The 18,980-nt window shown below is 36.3% G+C and overlaps 2 protein-coding genes across 3 annotated transcripts in view; one reads left to right on the top strand and one right to left on the bottom strand.

Moving 5' to 3' along the window:
• Positions 1 to 526: 526 nt before the first annotated feature.
• LOC107548664 (homocysteine S-methyltransferase YbgG-like) lies at positions 527 to 2,807 on the bottom strand. 2 transcript variants are annotated; one of them, XM_016229437.1, is made up of 7 exons: positions 2,749 to 2,807; positions 2,335 to 2,448; positions 2,199 to 2,266; positions 1,386 to 1,558; positions 1,181 to 1,287; positions 938 to 1,099; positions 527 to 793 (listed from the first exon to the last, which is right to left on the bottom strand). In XM_016229437.1, the coding sequence occupies exons 2-7, from the start codon at positions 2,404 to 2,406 to the stop codon at positions 584 to 586; spliced, it is 792 nt and encodes a 263-aa protein (XP_016084923.1). In that variant the 5' UTR covers positions 2,407 to 2,448; positions 2,749 to 2,807; the 3' UTR covers positions 527 to 583. The 2 variants fall into 2 exon arrangements, with proteins under 2 accessions (XP_016084923.1, XP_016084924.1); XM_016229438.1 differs by lacking the exon at positions 2,749 to 2,807 and having other exon boundaries at positions 1,181 to 1,284; positions 2,335 to 2,650.
• Positions 2,808 to 2,881: 74 nt separating this feature from the next.
• LOC107548663 (nucleoside diphosphate kinase 7-like) overlaps positions 2,882 to 18,980 on the top strand; it is a 36,972-nt gene continuing 20,873 nt past the window's right edge. The window contains exons 1-9 of the mRNA XM_016229436.1: positions 2,882 to 2,955; positions 10,287 to 10,388; positions 10,476 to 10,642; positions 11,914 to 12,024; positions 13,958 to 14,008; positions 14,214 to 14,421; positions 14,557 to 14,662; positions 17,385 to 17,449; positions 18,288 to 18,356. Of these exons, the coding sequence (XP_016084922.1) occupies positions 2,953 to 2,955; positions 10,287 to 10,388; positions 10,476 to 10,642; positions 11,914 to 12,024; positions 13,958 to 14,008; positions 14,214 to 14,421; positions 14,557 to 14,662; positions 17,385 to 17,449; positions 18,288 to 18,356 (882 nt within the window). The 5' untranslated portion in view covers positions 2,882 to 2,952. The remainder of the gene's footprint in view (positions 2,956 to 10,286; positions 10,389 to 10,475; positions 10,643 to 11,913; positions 12,025 to 13,957; positions 14,009 to 14,213; positions 14,422 to 14,556; positions 14,663 to 17,384; positions 17,450 to 18,287; positions 18,357 to 18,980) is intronic.

The raw sequence follows: 18,980 nt of genomic DNA on the forward strand, positions 1-18,980 counted from the left end.
AATAATAAGAAGAGTTGTGTTGCTTAATATTTTTGTGGAAACAGTAGTATTTTTTTCTCAGAATTATTTAATGAATAGAAAGTTCAAAAGAACAGCATTTTTTAAAGTAGTATTTTGACACATTTGATTAATTTAATGCATGCTTGTTGAATAAAAGTATTATTTTGTTTAAAAAAAACCTATTTAATTTTTTTAATATAGCACATTTCAAGACATAAAAATATAAATATATTCATAAAATACTAAAAAGATCAATGCTTGTGCTGATTAATATTTTTGTGGAATCCATGATACTTTTTTAGGATTCTTTGATGAATAGGAAGTTCAAAAGAACAGCCTTGATTTGAAATTGTTTTTATTTTGATAAATGTATTTAAAAAAAATCGAACTGATCCCAAACGTTTGTCAAAAAGAAGAGAGATGGAGCAAAGAGCAATTATCTAAGATAGGGGATTTCTGTGATGAAATAATAAAATATAAATGTCCATGTTTTTTTCCCCATCCACGTCAGGAAAATGTCATTTTTCAATGGAAACAAAACCAATGGCAATAATAACTTTCTATTCTAACTTACTGATTAACCTTACCCTGTCTTGGGGTCCCATCCTTCTCCACTATTAGGGTAGACCACCCAGCGCAAATCTGCTTTCTTGTGTGACTTGGCTGACTCTAGAAGCGGTTTCACTATCGGAGCGGGACAGCAGTTCACCCCCACTGCAACCAGCTGTGAGGACCTACAAGCCACCTGAACCGCCTCAGAAAATCTCCTCCCGCTTGAAATATTATGAATGTCCTGAAACACATTAATTGCATTAATAACAATGTCTAACTCATTTGTTTTAATCAGAGCATAAACAGTTGCAAGTGTTTTATGAATGAAATTTGTTGCTAGATATCATGACATGTAATGCAGTGTATATCCATTGATATCAGTCACCTTACAAGAAAATGAAAGCCAGGCTTTAGCTTCTGGAAATTCTCTGAGTACTTCCACCAAAGCCTCCGCCTCTTTGAGACCTGGAATGGTCTCCATGGCAACAAGATCAGCGCCGGCTTTTACTAAGCACTGGATCTGTGGACGATGCCAGTCTTTCAGCTCCTAAGACAAAAGAGAAAACATGCACTTGAAATTCTAATGTGATGGCAGATTTGGTGGATTAAGAGTTTCAGCCTGCATTACCTCCATTGTCATCTTGTCCTCATAGGCCCCTGTATACTCAGACCCATCATGTAAAAATGCCCCATATGGTCCCACTGAACCCGCAACCACAGGCTCTCTTCTGTCTTCTAGGGGAATTTTTCATGTTAGTTTAAATTGTAGCTGGTGTCGCTACATTTTCTCCAGAAACTAGACCGAATTCATGATTTAGTAGGCTTGCACACACCTGATATGGGTGAGTGAGACATGAACTCACAGACTGTCTCTTTTGCCAGTTGAACCCCTGACATTATCGTCTGCTGCGCCTCCTCAGGCCGGAGACCAAGATATTTCACAAATCCCTCAATGCTGGCTTGATATGTGGCAGTTGTTATGACATCAGAACCGCTTTGAAGATATCTATTAAAACAAGTCAAATCAATCATTCATTAAATATGAAATAGTTCTTAGAAGTCATAGAAGACTAATGAAGTAACAGAAATACTAAATGTAACAGAAATACTAAATGACTGATAGGATGGAGAATTTAGGTTCAAAATGATAACATTTACACACATGTAAGAAGGTATTACAGTAAAAACAGTAATATTGTGAAATATTGTTAAAATTTATAATGACTTTTGCATTTTATATATATATTATTTTTTTTTTTTGTGATGGTAAAGCTGAATTTTCAGCAGCCATCACTCCAGTCTTTTTTTCGGATATATTTTTGTGCAGACTTCTTTAATGAATTGAAAAAAAGCATTTCATTTAAATAGAAATATTTTGTCTTGAATAATTTTGTAATACAAATGTCTTTGCTGCATTACATTTAACACGTTTTAGCCTTTTGTTGTTGTTTTTCACTTGAATATTCATGTAGCCGACAAATCCATCTTTTTAAATGTAATATATAACTATAACTTCATATAATTATATATAATACAGCAAGTATTAAAAGAAATATTCACAAATAATTTACATCAAGTGAACACTTACACTTCAGGCATTGCTTGGCAGCTCAGGTACAGAACATAATAATGAAGCCTGTAATTACCTGAAATGTACGTCTTTAATGGCCTGTGGGTTTGTATGCAAAATTCTTGCACTCCATAGTGGATCTCCCTGCAAATACAATACATGCGTGATTAAACTTGTGATTGTTAACAATACGTTTGTGTAATAGTACCAACCTGTAACTGAAATCCACTTGCTTCAAGTTCTGTTGCCAGACCTCCATCTAGAATGAACGGACTGGTATCCATTTTGACAGATGTGGTTCGTGGAAATACCTTTGAAGTGTAAACCTCAACTAAACATTCAATCCCTTTTGAAATATAGCCAAAAGACCTTTGTCTCACATTGTCGCAGACTTGCAACTTTTTAAGCTAAACCTACATTTAGAAGCACGCTAAATTGTAGCCAATTGCTTAACAGTTCTGGTAAGCAGCGATGCATAACACTGAAGCGAAGCCAGTGTCAAAGTCCACACATATCAACAAACCCATGTGCGAGTGGCATTTGGCGGTCAAAGTCAGAAACTACTACTTCCGGGTTACAGTAAGACTACTATAAGCAAAGTATTGGCTCCCTAAACGTCTGTTTACTCACCGAAAAGCAACGGAATGTTAAAAACCTACGGAATATAGTTAGGAGTTCACAGGAGGTATGGCTTATTATTTTATTTGGCGGTAGCCCGTTTGATGTTGTTGCTATGGTGATGGGGCTTAACAGCGAGGCTAAAGGAAGACAATCAACCGTCTGTTAAACAACAATCAACAAATAGTATCATTCCTTTAAAGAAATCAGACATGGTAAGTGGGAGAGTATGTTTTTCCCAGTCTTTAGATATTAGTAATAAAGGACTGAACTCATATGATCATGAATGTTTGTTGGGGTTTTGGCGGAAGTCGTTTGCTTTTTAAAAAACATGTTGTTGTTTTTCCTCTGAAAGAAACGCAAGTCACATAAACCATTGAGATTGTATGTGTTGTGTGCACTAAATATAAAATACCATATGTACATTCTCATGTATACAATTCATGTAAACTGCAACAGAGCGATGCATTAAGTCATAGCCAATGGACACGAATCTTGGCTATTTAAATCCTAGTTAAATCAATGAAGACAATTCATAATCAGTAACTGCATCAGATTCGTCTGTAAACTCATTTTCAACGGTCTTGGCGTTCTGAATGCTCTCGTTTGGTGTCTCACTAGATGTCAGTATTTGCCTCCTTAATTGTTCAGTTTTCCAAAGAAAGCTCAGACTTCGTTTCACTGACTGTAGTTTTGGCAGGTTTCAGAAAGCTGCTTAACTGTTTTCCAACTGTATTTGAAAACTAGCTGTCTGGCTTCAGGCTCTACAACGCCATACTGAAGATGGAGGATGCCATTTTCCACGGAAATTCATTGAAATTATAGATCCAGTTCAGCCAGAAGCTTTACTAATATGCTTTTTTAGTGTCATTAGCTCAACAATCGAAACCTTTGTTATTCTGTGGGTAACAGGATACTTTCGCCATCACCTTCTTGCTCTGTTGTACTCGCTATGTTTATTTTCCAATTCACTTTCTGTCTCCTTAAGTAGTGTACATTGATCCATCTCCATGCAGACAGCATGAATTGTTTGCAGTGATAGCATAGGGCAACAGCAGGTGTCTGAGAAAGTCTCAGCTTCCAAGAAGGGCTCTGAGAGGAAAGCCCTATTTTTCAGAGTGTTAGAGGTGGCAGATAAGCCCAGCTATTTCCAGTTCGATCTGGCCAGGATCATTAACCGGGAGTCTGTGATTTTGTTGTGCTGGAATGTTCATTTAGAGCCCCCTCAAAGCTCCTTGATTTCTGCTTTCATTCCATTCAGATCAAAACAAAACAAAACAAAAAACTGGGTTTTATGATGCTTTCCCTTAAGAACAACAGATGTGCAGAACTTTGCGCTGCTAATATTGGAGAAAAAACCTTCTATATTTCTTCTTAGACGCACAGATGTCCTCAGGTAACTTTGGCCCCCGGCAGAATGTAGAAATATAGCCCTCATTTTGCACAAAGCTGTCTGTCACATGCTGTAGGGGGTGACAACCCGCCGAAACACACTCTTTCAGACTGGAAAAAAGCCACCGAACACCGCAGTAGTCTTGATCATGAAAATGTAGGCTAGTGTTTTAATATTATTAGTTGTGTCTGTGTCATATTCTAGTTACAAATATGCACTGCAAAAAAATGATTTTAGTACAAATTATTTTTCTTGTTTTTCACTATAAATGTCTAAACACTATTAAATTAAGAGACATTTACTTGAGAAGCAAATTGACTTGAGATTTTTTTCAAAATGTGCGTTTATGCTTTGCATCAAAAGTAATGCTTAAAACGAGAAACAAAATATCTGTCAGTGGGGTAAGAAAAATAAACTTAATTGAAGATTATTTTTCTTACCCCATTTGATATTTTTTCTTGTTTTAAGCATAAACTTGGATACATTTTTTAGAAAACAAGTCTTAATATTACTTTTTTCCAAACAACATTTTACAAAACAAAAAAAGAAAGAAACCTTAAGTCATTTTCCTTAAAGTAAATGTATCTTGATTTAAAAAAAAAAACATACAGTAATAGAAAAATAAAGACAAACATCCTAAGTAACAATCAATATTTTCAGTATGCAAATTGTTTACTGCTTTGGGGGAAAAAAAATGTTTTGCCAGTCTTCACATTTATTTTTACCTATCGCTGACTGGTGTAAGGCCTCAAGGAGGTGATAATAACTACTGGTGTCAGTACAGCACCTGGAACTTTTAGCTTTGGCACAAGACTTCACTATGGAAATCCTAATGTGACACAATTAGAGCCTCCAGATGGGATTTATGGCTTTTCAGACCTGTGCTTCAGCATATTTTTATAAAGAAGGCTGTTCATTGTCAATATTATCTCTGTCACAGATGACTGAGGGGTAAAAATAGCCTGTGTAGGCCCTGCAAGAGGCCCTGTTAGATTCAAGGTAGCTCAGTTACGTTAAAGGGATTCTCACAGAGTCTGTACGGTTTGATGAGTGAGAAAGACTTTGTGTTATGTTGCAGATACACTAATGATCTGTTGTTAAATTAGTTAGGATAATGTGATGCCATGTTTGGGCTCAGTGTTGACATCTTGCTTCTATCAGTTAGCGAGCAAGTGGCCTGGAGGATGGATGGCATAGTGGCTAGAAATGCAACATGATTAAAGCACTGCCTACTGATGATGATTATCTGCCAGTTATTTTGTCAGTTATTATGAATATGCATAAGTCTTATGAGTATATTTGCTTGACTTTGGACGTCCACTAATCAACAGAAAATTAGTAGATAACTTCTCAGATAATTTAATGGACTCAGTTATATGTGCCTGAATCACAGCCTGTGCCATGAATTTCACCCACAAGGTGGCAATCTGCATGGAACAGAGATCACACCAACAAGCTCACTCCATGTTTTGTTCAAGGGCACCTCTGAGTTGGTGTCAAGGTGAAATCAGCCACTTAATAGTGAAACAACAGTAAAACGCTCAGAGATTTTGATGTAGTCTGTATAAAATACTCATGGAATCTTGGCTATGACTAGGCCTAATACTTATTTTTATGAAAGTGGCAATATCCTAAGGGTCCTACTTTAGAGCAGTTACATTTATTTATTTTTTTAAAGATTTACAGTGCCTCTGTCAGTGAATATTTTATTATTTATTTTATATATATATATATATATATATATATATATATATTAGGGCTGCACAATTAATATAATTTCTAATCGCAATTACAGATGTCACAATTACATAATCGTTCAAAGCAGCAATTAATCGTTCAAAGTCCACTTATGTTATTCTGCATGCTTTTTTCTTTCTACATGTTATCTTAAGGGTTTTTCCATTGTTTTCATTTTAGTTTTAGTATAACATTATAATACCATGCATATTTTTACCTTTTTGTTTAAAGAGAAACCAATCCGATGTACAATTGACATTTGAGGCTTAATACTATAGAAAAGTAATAAAAGTTTTTTAGTTGGTGTTTTCTGCTTGTTTATTTTCATATAAAAATATGGCATGCAGTTGCATCAAACAATGGTATAAACATCATTCAATGTAAAATGTAAAATTCTCCGGACCGAAGACTGCACAAGGGTTAGCAGTGTTTCAGCCCATGCCTAATTATAACAGGAGGAACATATGGTTGATTACACTTTCCAGAAGGCTCCTGTCTGAACCTGAAACTCCACACCGGATCCATCAGGAAGAACCAATATCACCGCCTGCCCTACTTTTTACCCTGAGCTCTTCCAGCAATTCTACCCTGCGTGGAGGCTCATAGTGAGAGACTGATTGACAGCTGGGGTAACCATAGATACAGAGAGGATACTCTTTCAGCGACAGTGTGCGTGACTTTGACTGACATACCGGGTAACTATAGAAACACTGAGATGTGTGGAAAGGGGGTCCTATGCAAATACATATACACATTGAAGGAGGAAATCAGAGTCATATCTAAAGACTTGAATATCATAGAGACATGGTGATGGGCTCTTTTGACTTGAGTCCATCACCCAAGCAACCACGTAGCAATGCACAATAAAACTACTCAGAATACCTTATTAACCTTATAGCAGCACCCTGGCGACCACTCAAATCGTCATATATCATAGCAAGCCATTAGAAAATGTTCAAAAAATGTAAGCATAAGTTTTTTTTCTGCTGTTATTCCTTCTCTCTGGGAGGCCTTCTCATTTGCACAGCTTGGCAGCTGAACTAGGCCGAAAGATTACTGCAGTGGAAGCATTAAGAAGGCATCAATCGAAGGCTTTAACGTTAATCTGATTTGAGATAAGTGGAGGGCAGGTGAAAGGTGAAGCATGAGGCCCTGCTGTGTTTATTTACAGGTCAGCTGATTGTCATAGACTCAAAGCCATACCCCCTAGATGTGGAGCCAACCCCGCCCCCTGGATCTTTGTTCTGCAGTGAGGGGCTACTAACTTTTTCACTTTGTGTAGGATTAGGACATTGTGTTAGTGTATTTGGTTATTTTATTTTGTTTTTTAATTATTTTTTTAGTACAGGGTTCCAGACTGCGACCAAATTTTTACTGCCAGTGCGACTAATTTTTGTGACTGGCACCTCGTTGTCCAACTCATAAGCACTGCCATTTCTGTTGCATCTGAGAACAATGCGGACCGTTTATCAACTCGAACCGCGAAGAAAACAAACTTGTCCGAGCTCAGAACAGCTTTACTCGGGAGCCAAAGTTGATTTCACGACACTGTATATATATATATATATATATATATATATATATATATATATATATATATATATATATATATATATATATATGTGTGTGTATATATATGTTGTGTAATTCTAATGTCATATGCACTATTCTATGTCGTTATTTTGTTTTGCAAACGTTACTGGATATAAAAAAACTCCACTAATTGTTCCATTACTATTGAAGAGAGCTTTTATTGCTTGTCACCTTTTCAAAATGGTCCTCACTGCAGAACACAAGATCCAGGGGGTGAGGTTGGATCCAACTCCTCCCACCTTACATATACATAAACCCACCCCTAAACCTACCATCTCCACCCCCTAGATGTGGATCCAACCCCGCCCCCTGGATCTTTGTTCTGCAGTGAGGGGCTACTAACTTTTTCACTTTGTGTAGGATTAGGACATTGTGTTAGTGTATTTGGTTATTTTATTTTGTTTTTTAATTATTTTTTTAGTACAGGGTTCCAGACTGCGACCAAATTTTTACTGCCAGTGCGACTAATTTTTGTGACTGGCACCTCGTTGTCCAACTCATAAGCACTGCCATTTCTGTTGCATCTGAGAACAATGCGGACCGTTTATCAACTCGAACCGCGAAGAAAACAAACTTGTCCGAGCTCAGAACAGCTTTACTCGGGAGCCAAAGTTGATTTCACGACACTGTTACTGCACAGATGCAACAGTGCTGCGAGATCATGTGAGAAGCGTTTGAATTCACCTTACAATGATAAGGTTGTTGATATATATATATATATATATATATATATATATATATATGTGTGTGTATATATATGTTGTGTAATTCTAATGTCATATGCACTATTCTATGTCGTTATTTTGTTTTGCAAACGTTACTGGATATAAAAAAACTCCACTAATTGTTCCATTACTATTGAAGAGAGCTTTTATTGCTTGTCACCTTTTCAAAATGGTCCTCACTGCAGAACACAAGATCCAGGGGGTGAGGTTGGATCCAACTCCTCCCACCTTACATATACATAAACCCACCCCTAAACCTACCATCTCCACCCCCTAGATGTGGATCCAACCCCGCCCCCTGGATCTTTGTTCTGCAGTGAGGGGCTACTAACTTTTTCACTTTGTGTAGGATTAGGACATTGTGTTAGTGTATTTGGTTATTTTATTTTGTTTTTTAATTATTTTTTTAGTACAGGGTTCCAGACTGCGACCAAATTTTTACTGCCAGTGCGACTAATTTTTGTGACTGGCACCTCGTTGTCCAACTCATAAGCACTGCCATTTCTGTTGCATCTGAGAACAATGCGGACCGTTTATCAACTCGAACCGCGAAGAAAACAAACTTGTCCGAGCTCAGAACAGCTTTACTCGGGAGCCAAAGTTGATTTCACGACACTGTTACTGCACAGATGCAACAGTGCTGCGAGATCATGTGAGAAGCGTTTGAATTCACCTTACAATGATAAGGTTGTTGCGAGATCTTGTGAGAATCATTCAAATTCTGCACAGAATTCTCTGTTATAAACTGCGCTGACATACGTCAGGAAACCAGAAGCGGTAACGCTAACTGTAACCATGGTGTTGTGGTAGAAATAGTCGAATGCATTACATCATTCATTTCAGGGTTTGTACAACCTTTTGAGAGAGAAATTCAAGCACTTTTCAATGACTTTCAAGCATTTAACACAACTATTTCCAGTACTTTAACGCTCTGAAATGATCCAGTTTGAATGTTATTTTTAATGGGATGACCAAAATATACTTTGTGGTAAACGCTTATGTAAAATAAAAATAAAAATACATCAAATCACAATTATAACCAGTAGATGGCAGCAGAGGAGCATTTATTGGCTTATTAGTCATTTATTTCTACTTTTTCTCTATATTGTGAAATTATAAAATCACTATTATAAAATATCAAATCATCAAGAAATCAGATTTTGTCAGAATTTTACAGTTTTGTGTGTGCCTTGAAAAACAAACTTTTCTTCAATTTGCTACTAAATCACACATAATCACTTGGTCAGTTCCATAAAGTAGAAGACTAATGGTACATTTAATAAGAGTGGAATATATAAATTTTCTATATAAAAATTTGATTTTGCACATGTTACTGTTGTTAATAAAAGTAAATTTTGTATGCATCTTAACTCAAGCTTAGTGCTTTACTGTCAAATCTGTATAAACAATAAACAAAAGAAAAATAAACAAGAAATTAACATGTAATATTATTAGTAACTGCACTTATTAATGCAAAACAATAGTAATTTTATGATTAAATGATCTATATTTTAATACTCCCGCACACCACCCCCAGCGCTACCAAATCTCCTGGCGCCACCATCTGTAGAACTTAGTGGCGCTGGTGCCACTGCTGTCAAATGTTAGTCTGGAGCCCTGTAGTAGTAAAAATATAAAGGGACATTCTAAAAACTCTTGGAATTTGATCTCCCCCAGGCCCCGTGAGTAGGCTATAGCTTAAAGGCACCTCCTCATCATAGGGCCACACACAACATTTCCGGGTTGCCCCTCTAATGACGATTCTATGAATTTAAAATGTATTATCTGAAGTCTATTGATCTATTGAGAGTTTCTATATTTGTGCAGCCCTAATGTTTCATGAGTGTGTAGTGCACTGTTTCAGGAGCAGTAGCTCCAGCAGCTGGATAATGGCTCCCCATTTGCAGCAGAGCTCCCCAGGGGACCAAAGGGCTGATTCAAGATCTAAACCTCTGACTCAGCTTGTTAACAGGCCCAGCTGTCTGTCTGTCCCGAGGGTCAAAGCGCGGCTGTTGTGACTCCCTGTCCAAGCATGAGGGTCAGATCAGTGACATTCCCCTGCCGTGCCTGGCTTGATTGTGTGTTGTCTGATGCACAGGATGAGCGCTTTGCCTTTCTGGCTGAGTGGTACGACCCCAGTGCTGCTCTCCTGCGACGATACCAGCTGCTCTACTACCCTAAAGATGGCTCTGTGGAGATGGTGCGATCCTATACTCAGATTTCAGACCCCTGACTTCCAGCTATGTTTGAGATTTGTCCATTCACACGCATGCTTCTCTTCGTATAGTTTGATATGAAGAACCAGCGCACCTTTCTACGGAGGACCAAGTTTGATGAGATTCATCCAGAGGATCTGTTTGTTGGCAACCGAGTAAACGTCTTTTCCCGTCAGCTGAACCTCATAGGTTACGGGGATCAGTACACAGCCAACAAACTGGGCAGTAAGAAGGAGAGGTACTTTTTCCTGAAGGCCACTGCTGAGGCAGAACTTGTCTTTCCAAACCTGTTTGACTTTCTTCTGCAGAACACAAAAAAGATACTTTGAAGGAAGTCTCATTGATTTCTGTTTTATGGCCAAAACAAACAAACAGTGAGACACATCTTTTATGTTTCTCAAAAGAAAGAAAGCCATGCAGGTTTAGATCATCATGAGGTGAAGTAAATCCCTTTTATTCCCTTTAAAAGAAAAGTTCACACACACACACACGCACAAAATAAATTGTTAAAACAAAAGTAATCAATTTGACATATGCACTTTATCCAAATCTTCTGAAGCCATGCAATAGTTTTGTGTAACAAATGCCTACATTTATGTCATTATTTACTGATAATACTTCCTTTTCATCTCTTACATCAATCACATTCACACTATTTCCCACTGCTCTTTCTCTCCTTTGAAATTCATGGTGACGTGCCATGAATATAAATTTGGGAAAGATTACAGAGGGACAGACTCAAGGCAATATGCACTCTTCAAAGTAAATTTGAACTGGCTACTCCAATGACTGTTGTTGTTTAGTCAGAGCATCATATCTAGTACTGTGACAGCAGCATTATCTAATGCTTAGGGTCAATTTAAAATATAATTTCAAAGATTAAAGAATTCCTTTTTAAAGAAATGCTTTAGAACTGGTATTAAAATGTTGCTAGACTTTCAGATTAAATTGATGATAACTTTTAATTAATATGTTTTAATTAAACATTAAAATGTTTTTTTTTTACATTGTTTCTTTTAATTAATATTAATATGTTTATCAATCAGCCTTTGTAAAGTCTCTGACAGCAGCAGTTGTCGATTTGTGCAAGTAATTGGCATTTTTTTGTTTCACACAGTTATCATTGTTTCTATAATGAAAATAATAGCAAGAGCTAAATATTCATGAATGGCTACAATATGTATGTGTTGTCTTTGTCTCAGATAGCCTTATATGTGTGCCTGTGTTTAATGTGCTGGGCAAAAAGTTTGGCATCTTTGTCTTGCATTTTATAAATCTCAAAAAATTCTTCATTCTATAAAATGCTATTAAATATTATGTATAGGGTTTCAAAATCCAATACATGCACACTCACTCACTCACTCACTCACTAAAACAAATTACTCTAAACAAATCCCATTTTAGATTATATAGGTTACAATTTATATCCATGTTGGTTCATCTTTGGCACTTTTTTTTTTTTTTACTTTCTGATTTGCTTTATATGTTCATGTCTTGTGTCTTCTTCAGGACTTTGGCTATGATTAAGCCAGACGCTGTCACAAAAGTTGGCGACGTTATTCAGATGATTTATGATGCCAACCTTATTGTCACCAAAGCTAAAATGACCAAACTTACATGGTAAGCCATTTATGTTTTAATAAACAGACTTGTTAAGAAATAATGATATTGGGATCAGGCCTTCAGCAACTTTTCAGTTGGTACAAAGAAAAGGAGGCCTCTGGAATTCTTGCTCAAGGCAGTTTATGCCTAATTATGCTAATGAGGTATTTCAGTAACCCAAGAATGATTTCTCAGAATTTGTGATGGGTGGATTTGACAAAGTCACTTCTTCAGGGAAAAAAAGTATATCACAGCAAAAATCATGCACTGCTTGCTCTATGCATTAACCTGTATATCAATGGCATACACTTGTTCTTCTCGGAGCCCCTGACCATTTTTGCACACACAGATTAAGTCAGGAATTAAACATAAAAATGTTGCACACTCTGTTCTGTATTCTGAAACACTTTACACTGTAATTCTTGCAAAGATCAGAGCATCTCATTAGTAGCTGCCTTTGCACAGTACCAGGAATGGATTATATTCACAGCACAATGCAGCAATTATTAACTGAGGTAGTGAGAAAGGGAGAGCATTAGAGAGAAGAGGCAGTGTTTAAAGTTGCAGTTGCAGACATTATTTCTTTGGCCTGTTTTGTAAAGGTCAGTCTATGGTTTATAAAAATTGTGGTAATATGGGCGCTGGTAGACTAAAAGTTAAAGATCTTGGCTGCTAACACAAAGACGGTGTGTTCAGTCTCAGGGAGAAGTGACCAAGAACTGGGGAGTTACTGAAGTCACAATTTTCCTCAAGTAAAATTGTGCCCTTTGGCAAATCAGCCCAGATTGCTCCACAGGATTTGACCTCCAGATTAGAGTTGTTAAGAGTAAATCTGAGGACATTTTCAGGTGATTTCAGAGTTAAATGGCTTAGTGACCTTGGAGCTTTAAAATACAATATCTGTACATTAGTAGTTATTATTTTAATGCATTTACTATGTAAACATCATAACAAATATTTAAATGTAATAATATGGAAAAAGAAAGCCCAAGCCAGTGTTATTTTAGTATTATTTATATAGTACTATAGAATAGTATTTATTTAATTTTTAAACTGAAAATTAGTTTTCATATGTTTCTTTTATTTAGTAAATTTATGTACTTTTGTCATTTTTATTAGTTTTTGTATTTTATATAGCTTAAATGTATTTTTATTTAACTTTCAGTATTTATATTATGTATTTTATTTCAGCTTCATTACAATTCCCGAAAACATTTTTTTAATAGTTTTTAGTAGTTTAATGCTTTTAGTTTTAGTTTTAGGTAACAATAACAACACTGACCCAAGCTGCAACTTTGCAAAAAAAAAAAAAAGTATTCAAGGGAAGTCAGTTAATCTTGTATCAATTATAATAGCTTATGTTTTTTTTTTTTAAACCTGGAGATCCTTATTGTATGAAGAGAAATAACATTTTGAGGCCTTTTGGATGTCTTTGTATATTCGTAGACATTTCACAGGAAATTAACGTTTATGTAGTTGGCAGAAAATATGATCCAAAATGGCTACAGTGAATTTGAAGTATACGGTTTTGTCTATATGTCACTTTACGTGTGGTTTAGTGCCACATTTTTTAAAGAATGGAAAATGCTGAGGGTTAATCTTTCCTTTTCCTCTTGAAATATGCCGGCATGGAGAGTTTCTCTGATAGACTGTTGTTTTAGCCTGGTCAGGTTTTGCGGCTTTAACCTTTCCTCAAAGTACCAAACAGCTGTTCATTGACAGAGACAGTCCTTGTCAGGGAATGAAGATGTGGAAGTTGTGTTAAGCATATAATCTCATTTCTTGGACTAGTTGACACGTCATCAATTAAAAATATTATATGGTATGGTATGAAGAGGAAAATTTTAGTTCCTCAATTTCGTATTCGTATTTCACTATAGGTGTCAGCCGAGAGATGGTGGGGTTTGGAGATCACTTATTAACCCTGTGTACTTTTATGGCTTTCTTACAGGAAGCAGGCAGCGGACTTTTACACGGAACATCAGTCAAAGTCTTTTTTCAAGTGAGTCTTTCCTGAGTCAATGATTGACTTATATGTAAGGGCTGCTTTTGAAGGAGACTCTTGACACCTGAACCAACACTCAAGTTAGAGATTGTCACAGTGACTTTGGCATGACTTTTCATGACACTGTGTGTTTTAACCACAAATTCAATCATAAACACCACAGCAAAATGTTGCTAAAGCTAGTTGTCTTCTTCAACAACAGTAATTTGGTGCAGTTTGTGAGCTCCGGTCCTGTGATTGCTATGGAGCTGATGGGGGATGAGGCAGTGTCTACCTGGAGAAAAGTTCTAGGCCCGACTGATTCTGGTGTGGCACAAAAAGATGCAGCGAATAGTCTCAGAGGCCAGTTTGGTACCGATGGCACTAAGAATGCAGGACATGGGTCCGACTCGTTGGCATCTGCTGCACGGGTAACAAAAAAGCAACTGTCAATAGCAATTAATCAAGCCTACAATCTTATGTTGATCAGATTTTCCCCAGTAATATGCTAATAAAGGCAAAGGAAATGATTGTTGATTTGTGTTTTAAATTAATCAACTATATAGGAGCTGGAGTTCTTCTTCCCTTCTACTACTGGTCACGGTCCCTCCAACACAGCCATGTACTCAGACTGCACCTGCTCTATCATTAAACCTCATGCCATCTCAGAAGGTAAACCCACAACACACACTGACGATATACTCTATCTCTGTCTAATCAGGCATCTTTGAAATAACCTATTATAGATGAGATATAGCATAGTTAATTATTTGCTATTTGTAATGTGCTGTTAGTAGTGTATTATTAACCCATCTCTGTTTATAAGTGCACATTATCTTGAGAAGGACTATGACACTCCTGGTATGTCATACCCCATCATTACTGTCCCAGTTACTCGCTCAAGCAATATTCTCTTAAATGCTGGTCCAGGAGTTCTGCTAATTCTCTAAAACCTTGCCATGCAACATGAGTGATTCTAGTGCCATTAGACCATATCATCTTGTTTCACTTCATACATGAAAGCAGCACATATTTGCTTTAGCCTCCATATTAACAGGTTACTGCTTTCACATTGCGCGATTAAGCAGCTTGGTGAAGCATGGCAGAATTGTAGGTGCAACTGCCAGGGTTCCAACATTTTGGAAATATTTGAATTTTAAAGGGGTCCTATTATGCTCTTTTACAAAGTCTTAATTTTGTTTTGGGTGTGCATTACAGACTAACTAAAGTTGAAAAAGTGAAAAAGCATAATAGGACCCCTTTAAAACCAGACCTGGAAAAGTCATGAAAGTTTCTAAAATAATTATACAATTTTCAAATTATGGCTGTAAAATATGTTTGTCCTATATTTTGGCATAAATATTTTCCATCTGGGAATGTTGCTTAAATAGAGTGCCATATGCTAGATTTTTTTTCAGGATTCTTTGATCAATAGATAGTTGAAAAGAACAGCTTTTATTTGAAATAGAAATCTTAACGTTATAAATTTCTTTACTGTCACTTTTGAACAATTTAATGCATCCTTGCTGAATAAAAGTATTAATTTCTTGAAAAAAAAAAAAGGCCTACTGATCCCCAGACTTTTGAACTATAGTGTATACTGTGAAAAATTTGGAAAATTATGTCCCTTGTGACTTTGTTTTGTTATATCATGTAGCATGCATAATGACTGCATACTGTAGCTGTAGGTAAGCTAAAGGTCATGTTTCTATGATTTATCTGTGCCTGGTGTATACTCCAGCAAGCAGCATGCCATAATAAATGGGTAATGATTTACTCCAACCTATTGTCCAGGGTTAGGTCATATCACAGAGTTGTAGTGCATTTTTACCAGCTAACTTTCTCTGTTCTTTTAGTGATCAACCTAGTATACGGTATAAAGTGAGTTTCTCTAGATGGTTAATGTTGTCATCAAGGTCATGATACTTTCGGTGTGAAATGGCTTAAACTTTGGGCACCGCTCATTGATGTATTCTGAGATTCACACCATATGGTCCAAAATCTATAATGCTAAAGTTAATTGTAGCTGGAAGCATCTGTAAAAGTCCAGCCTGTTGATATTAGCCTGTCCTCCAATGAATCCTTTTTTTTTTTTTTTTTTTACTGAAATGTCTTAGCTAATAGAAAAGCAGTGTGATTTGTTTTGAACTTGCTCGTGACTGGAATAGACAAATGTGTTGCCAGGCAGCGCTGATACCATTGCCTAGCAACAGGGAAGGTTGTGTCTGGAAGCTGCTGTCAGAATTGGAACCTTTCGGGTCACCAGTGGTGCAGAGGGAGGGTTAGGGATGTGTGAAGATGTTATTTATGTGACAAAATAAAATTCTCTAGGGCATTTATACAGTGCATGGGGAAATGATCTTTCATATGGCGTTTACGCTCTATGTGATACCGCATTTAAATATTGAAATGTTAAACAGGTTTGTCTGTCCTTGCCCTTTTCAGCTATTGAAGTACGACTGAAATCACATTTAATTTGTGCTGTGTAGTATATTTGTCCTTTCTCTTAAAGATATGAGAGAAAAAACACTGCAAATTTAATTGCGTTGTGTCAAAGCTGTGAACTTCTATAAAGGCATTGCAATTGAATTGTGGGCAAAACAAATTCAATTAAAAAGTAATATTGCCTGAAACATGTTACATGCACTGATTGATTGAATATGTGCTTTGGAAACATAATGCACGGTTTGTTTTGTACTGAAATTGAAACCACAAACCAGTAAATCAGTGCTAATGGATACATTCCTTGCTGTGCCCTTTATTAATAAAAATCTCTCAGCACTCAGTCCAAAGGAGCAGACTTAGAGATGTGCTCTCGTGTTATTGAGATCAAAGTCTCTCCTTTGAAGTCACTCCTTCCTGATCTTGTGAACTGTTTGTTGGCCTTTAACTCTGCATGATCATATCGGTGAAACAGAAGGTCAAACGTCTTACTTGCCACTTAACTGATGCAGCCAATGCAACATACAGTTGTTTAACTACAGGGACAGTCACCCTAGAGCAAGGGCACATACTGTAGTTTATAGAACAGGATCACATGAGTTCCTAGGTCACTGCTACTTGCTATTGAACTTGAAACCTTTTTGTTAGCATCTCAAATCCTTAATCATTAGACTTCCATCTAATGATTAGTCTGATCTTAGAAGTGCAAGATATTTCCAAAAGCATGTGAATATACCCTGCACTATATTTTGCTGGACCCAAAAAACTTAATATATACATCCACTGTACCCTATATGAGAAGAATGATTTAAAATACTGAAAATTAGTCTTGTTCATTCTTACAATGACCGTTCTATATATGATTTAGAGAGATATTTGTAAAATGTAAGATTGCATTCAAGCAAGTTAGTTTTAAATGAGCATCTTTCATTTGAAATGTTTTTTTTTTCAGTGTTGACGGGAAAGATCCTTAAGTCAATTATAGAAAATGGATTTGAGATATCTGCCCTACAAATGGTATGTATTTTAGTTTAATTTAAATTATATTTCCATTTTTAGCCAATAATGTTGCCTAGTAAAGTTGAACGTTACAATTGGATGAAGCTTACATATAATATCAATACTTTTATGAACAATCAAACAAGTATGTTCAAATAATAAAGTTCAAATAATTACTTTTTTTTTAAAGAAAGATATGCACATTTTATGGTTATTAGACCACCTTTCTTTAAAAGAACAAATTATCAAACTAATAGCAAGCTAAGAGAAGTAAAAATAGACTATCTATGAACCAAGGGCAAACACAGTTATGTTTTCCCTTTGATGTAACTTGACCCCGTCATCGACCATGCAATCTGTGACCAGATCAGTAGCCTCCCACATCTCCAAATGAGTCCTCTGCTGACCAATTACAGGGCTGCAGCTTTGTCACATGACCCTGCTAAAAATAGTGTACAGAGGATGCCCCTGGGCTAGAGCAGATCAATGAAGGTTTTGTTACTATTAGAAAGAGCTGTCCAGAGCTGACTTGGTGGTTTATAAAAAGAATATCAGACAGAGATAATAGTGTGTTGGAATTGGCTTGGAGATTTTATCTCTAGTGTGTTGGATAACCCACTTAAATGGGTAATTTTCCAGTCATAAACGATTAATACATTGATTTTGTTTGTGAAAATCAAAATTCTTATTGTTTTGTCCTTAATGATGAAATCATATTTTATATTATATTGTCATATAATGTTACATTTTGATTTTTACTATATTTACTCATTTATACAAGTAATAATGTCCCTGTAAGTGTTCAGTTTGTTTTTATTCAGTAATCAAATTTTGACTTGGTTTTCTGTTATTACAGTTCAACATGGATCGAGTGAATGCTGAGGAGTTTTTAGAGGTTTATAAAGGGGTTGTAGCCGAGTACGCTGTAAGTATATGTTGCTGCACTCTCTTCTCTGATTTCAGTTGGTCCACTAAGAAAAAAATGTACCCACTTATGTGTCTTTAATTACTATGTACTAACATTTAAATTAATCATTTGATACAGTGCCCTTAGATACTTGTTGATAGTACAACTGAACCTGTACCTAACCTTAACCGTATCCCAACTCAGCAGCAGCAAAAGTGTTTTGCAATAACACATGAATACAGTAAGTACATTAATTGTACTTTGATGTAAGTGGATAAGTAGTTCAAGACACCCAATATAAAGTGGGCCAAAAGTATGAATAAACCCCTTACTTGTTATGGCTACTATATAGTATAGTCAGTACAGGGGTCCATACAAAGAAGTTCCGTTTCTCCCTTTTCTATCTCACATGTGATTCCAGTTATGTTTAATTGTTCATTTAGAGAAGAGGGTGTAGTCACCAAAGCATTAAGTGCTATGTCGTAACTGCATGTGCACCTGTCTCCTGCAAAGCTCTCTATAAAGGCACAGACGGGGCATATAAATATATATGAATACTCAATTTATGGCAGTTTCCCTGTTCTGAGCACAGTGTTACGTCATAGTACATGGAATTTTGGTTCATTGGAACAACCTTCACAT

Source organism: Sinocyclocheilus grahami, unplaced genomic scaffold, assembly GCF_001515645.1.
Source record: "Sinocyclocheilus grahami isolate Dianchi unplaced genomic scaffold, SAMN03320097.WGS_v1.1 scaffold352.1, whole genome shotgun sequence".
NCBI lineage: Eukaryota > Metazoa > Chordata > Actinopteri > Cypriniformes > Cyprinidae > Sinocyclocheilus > Sinocyclocheilus grahami.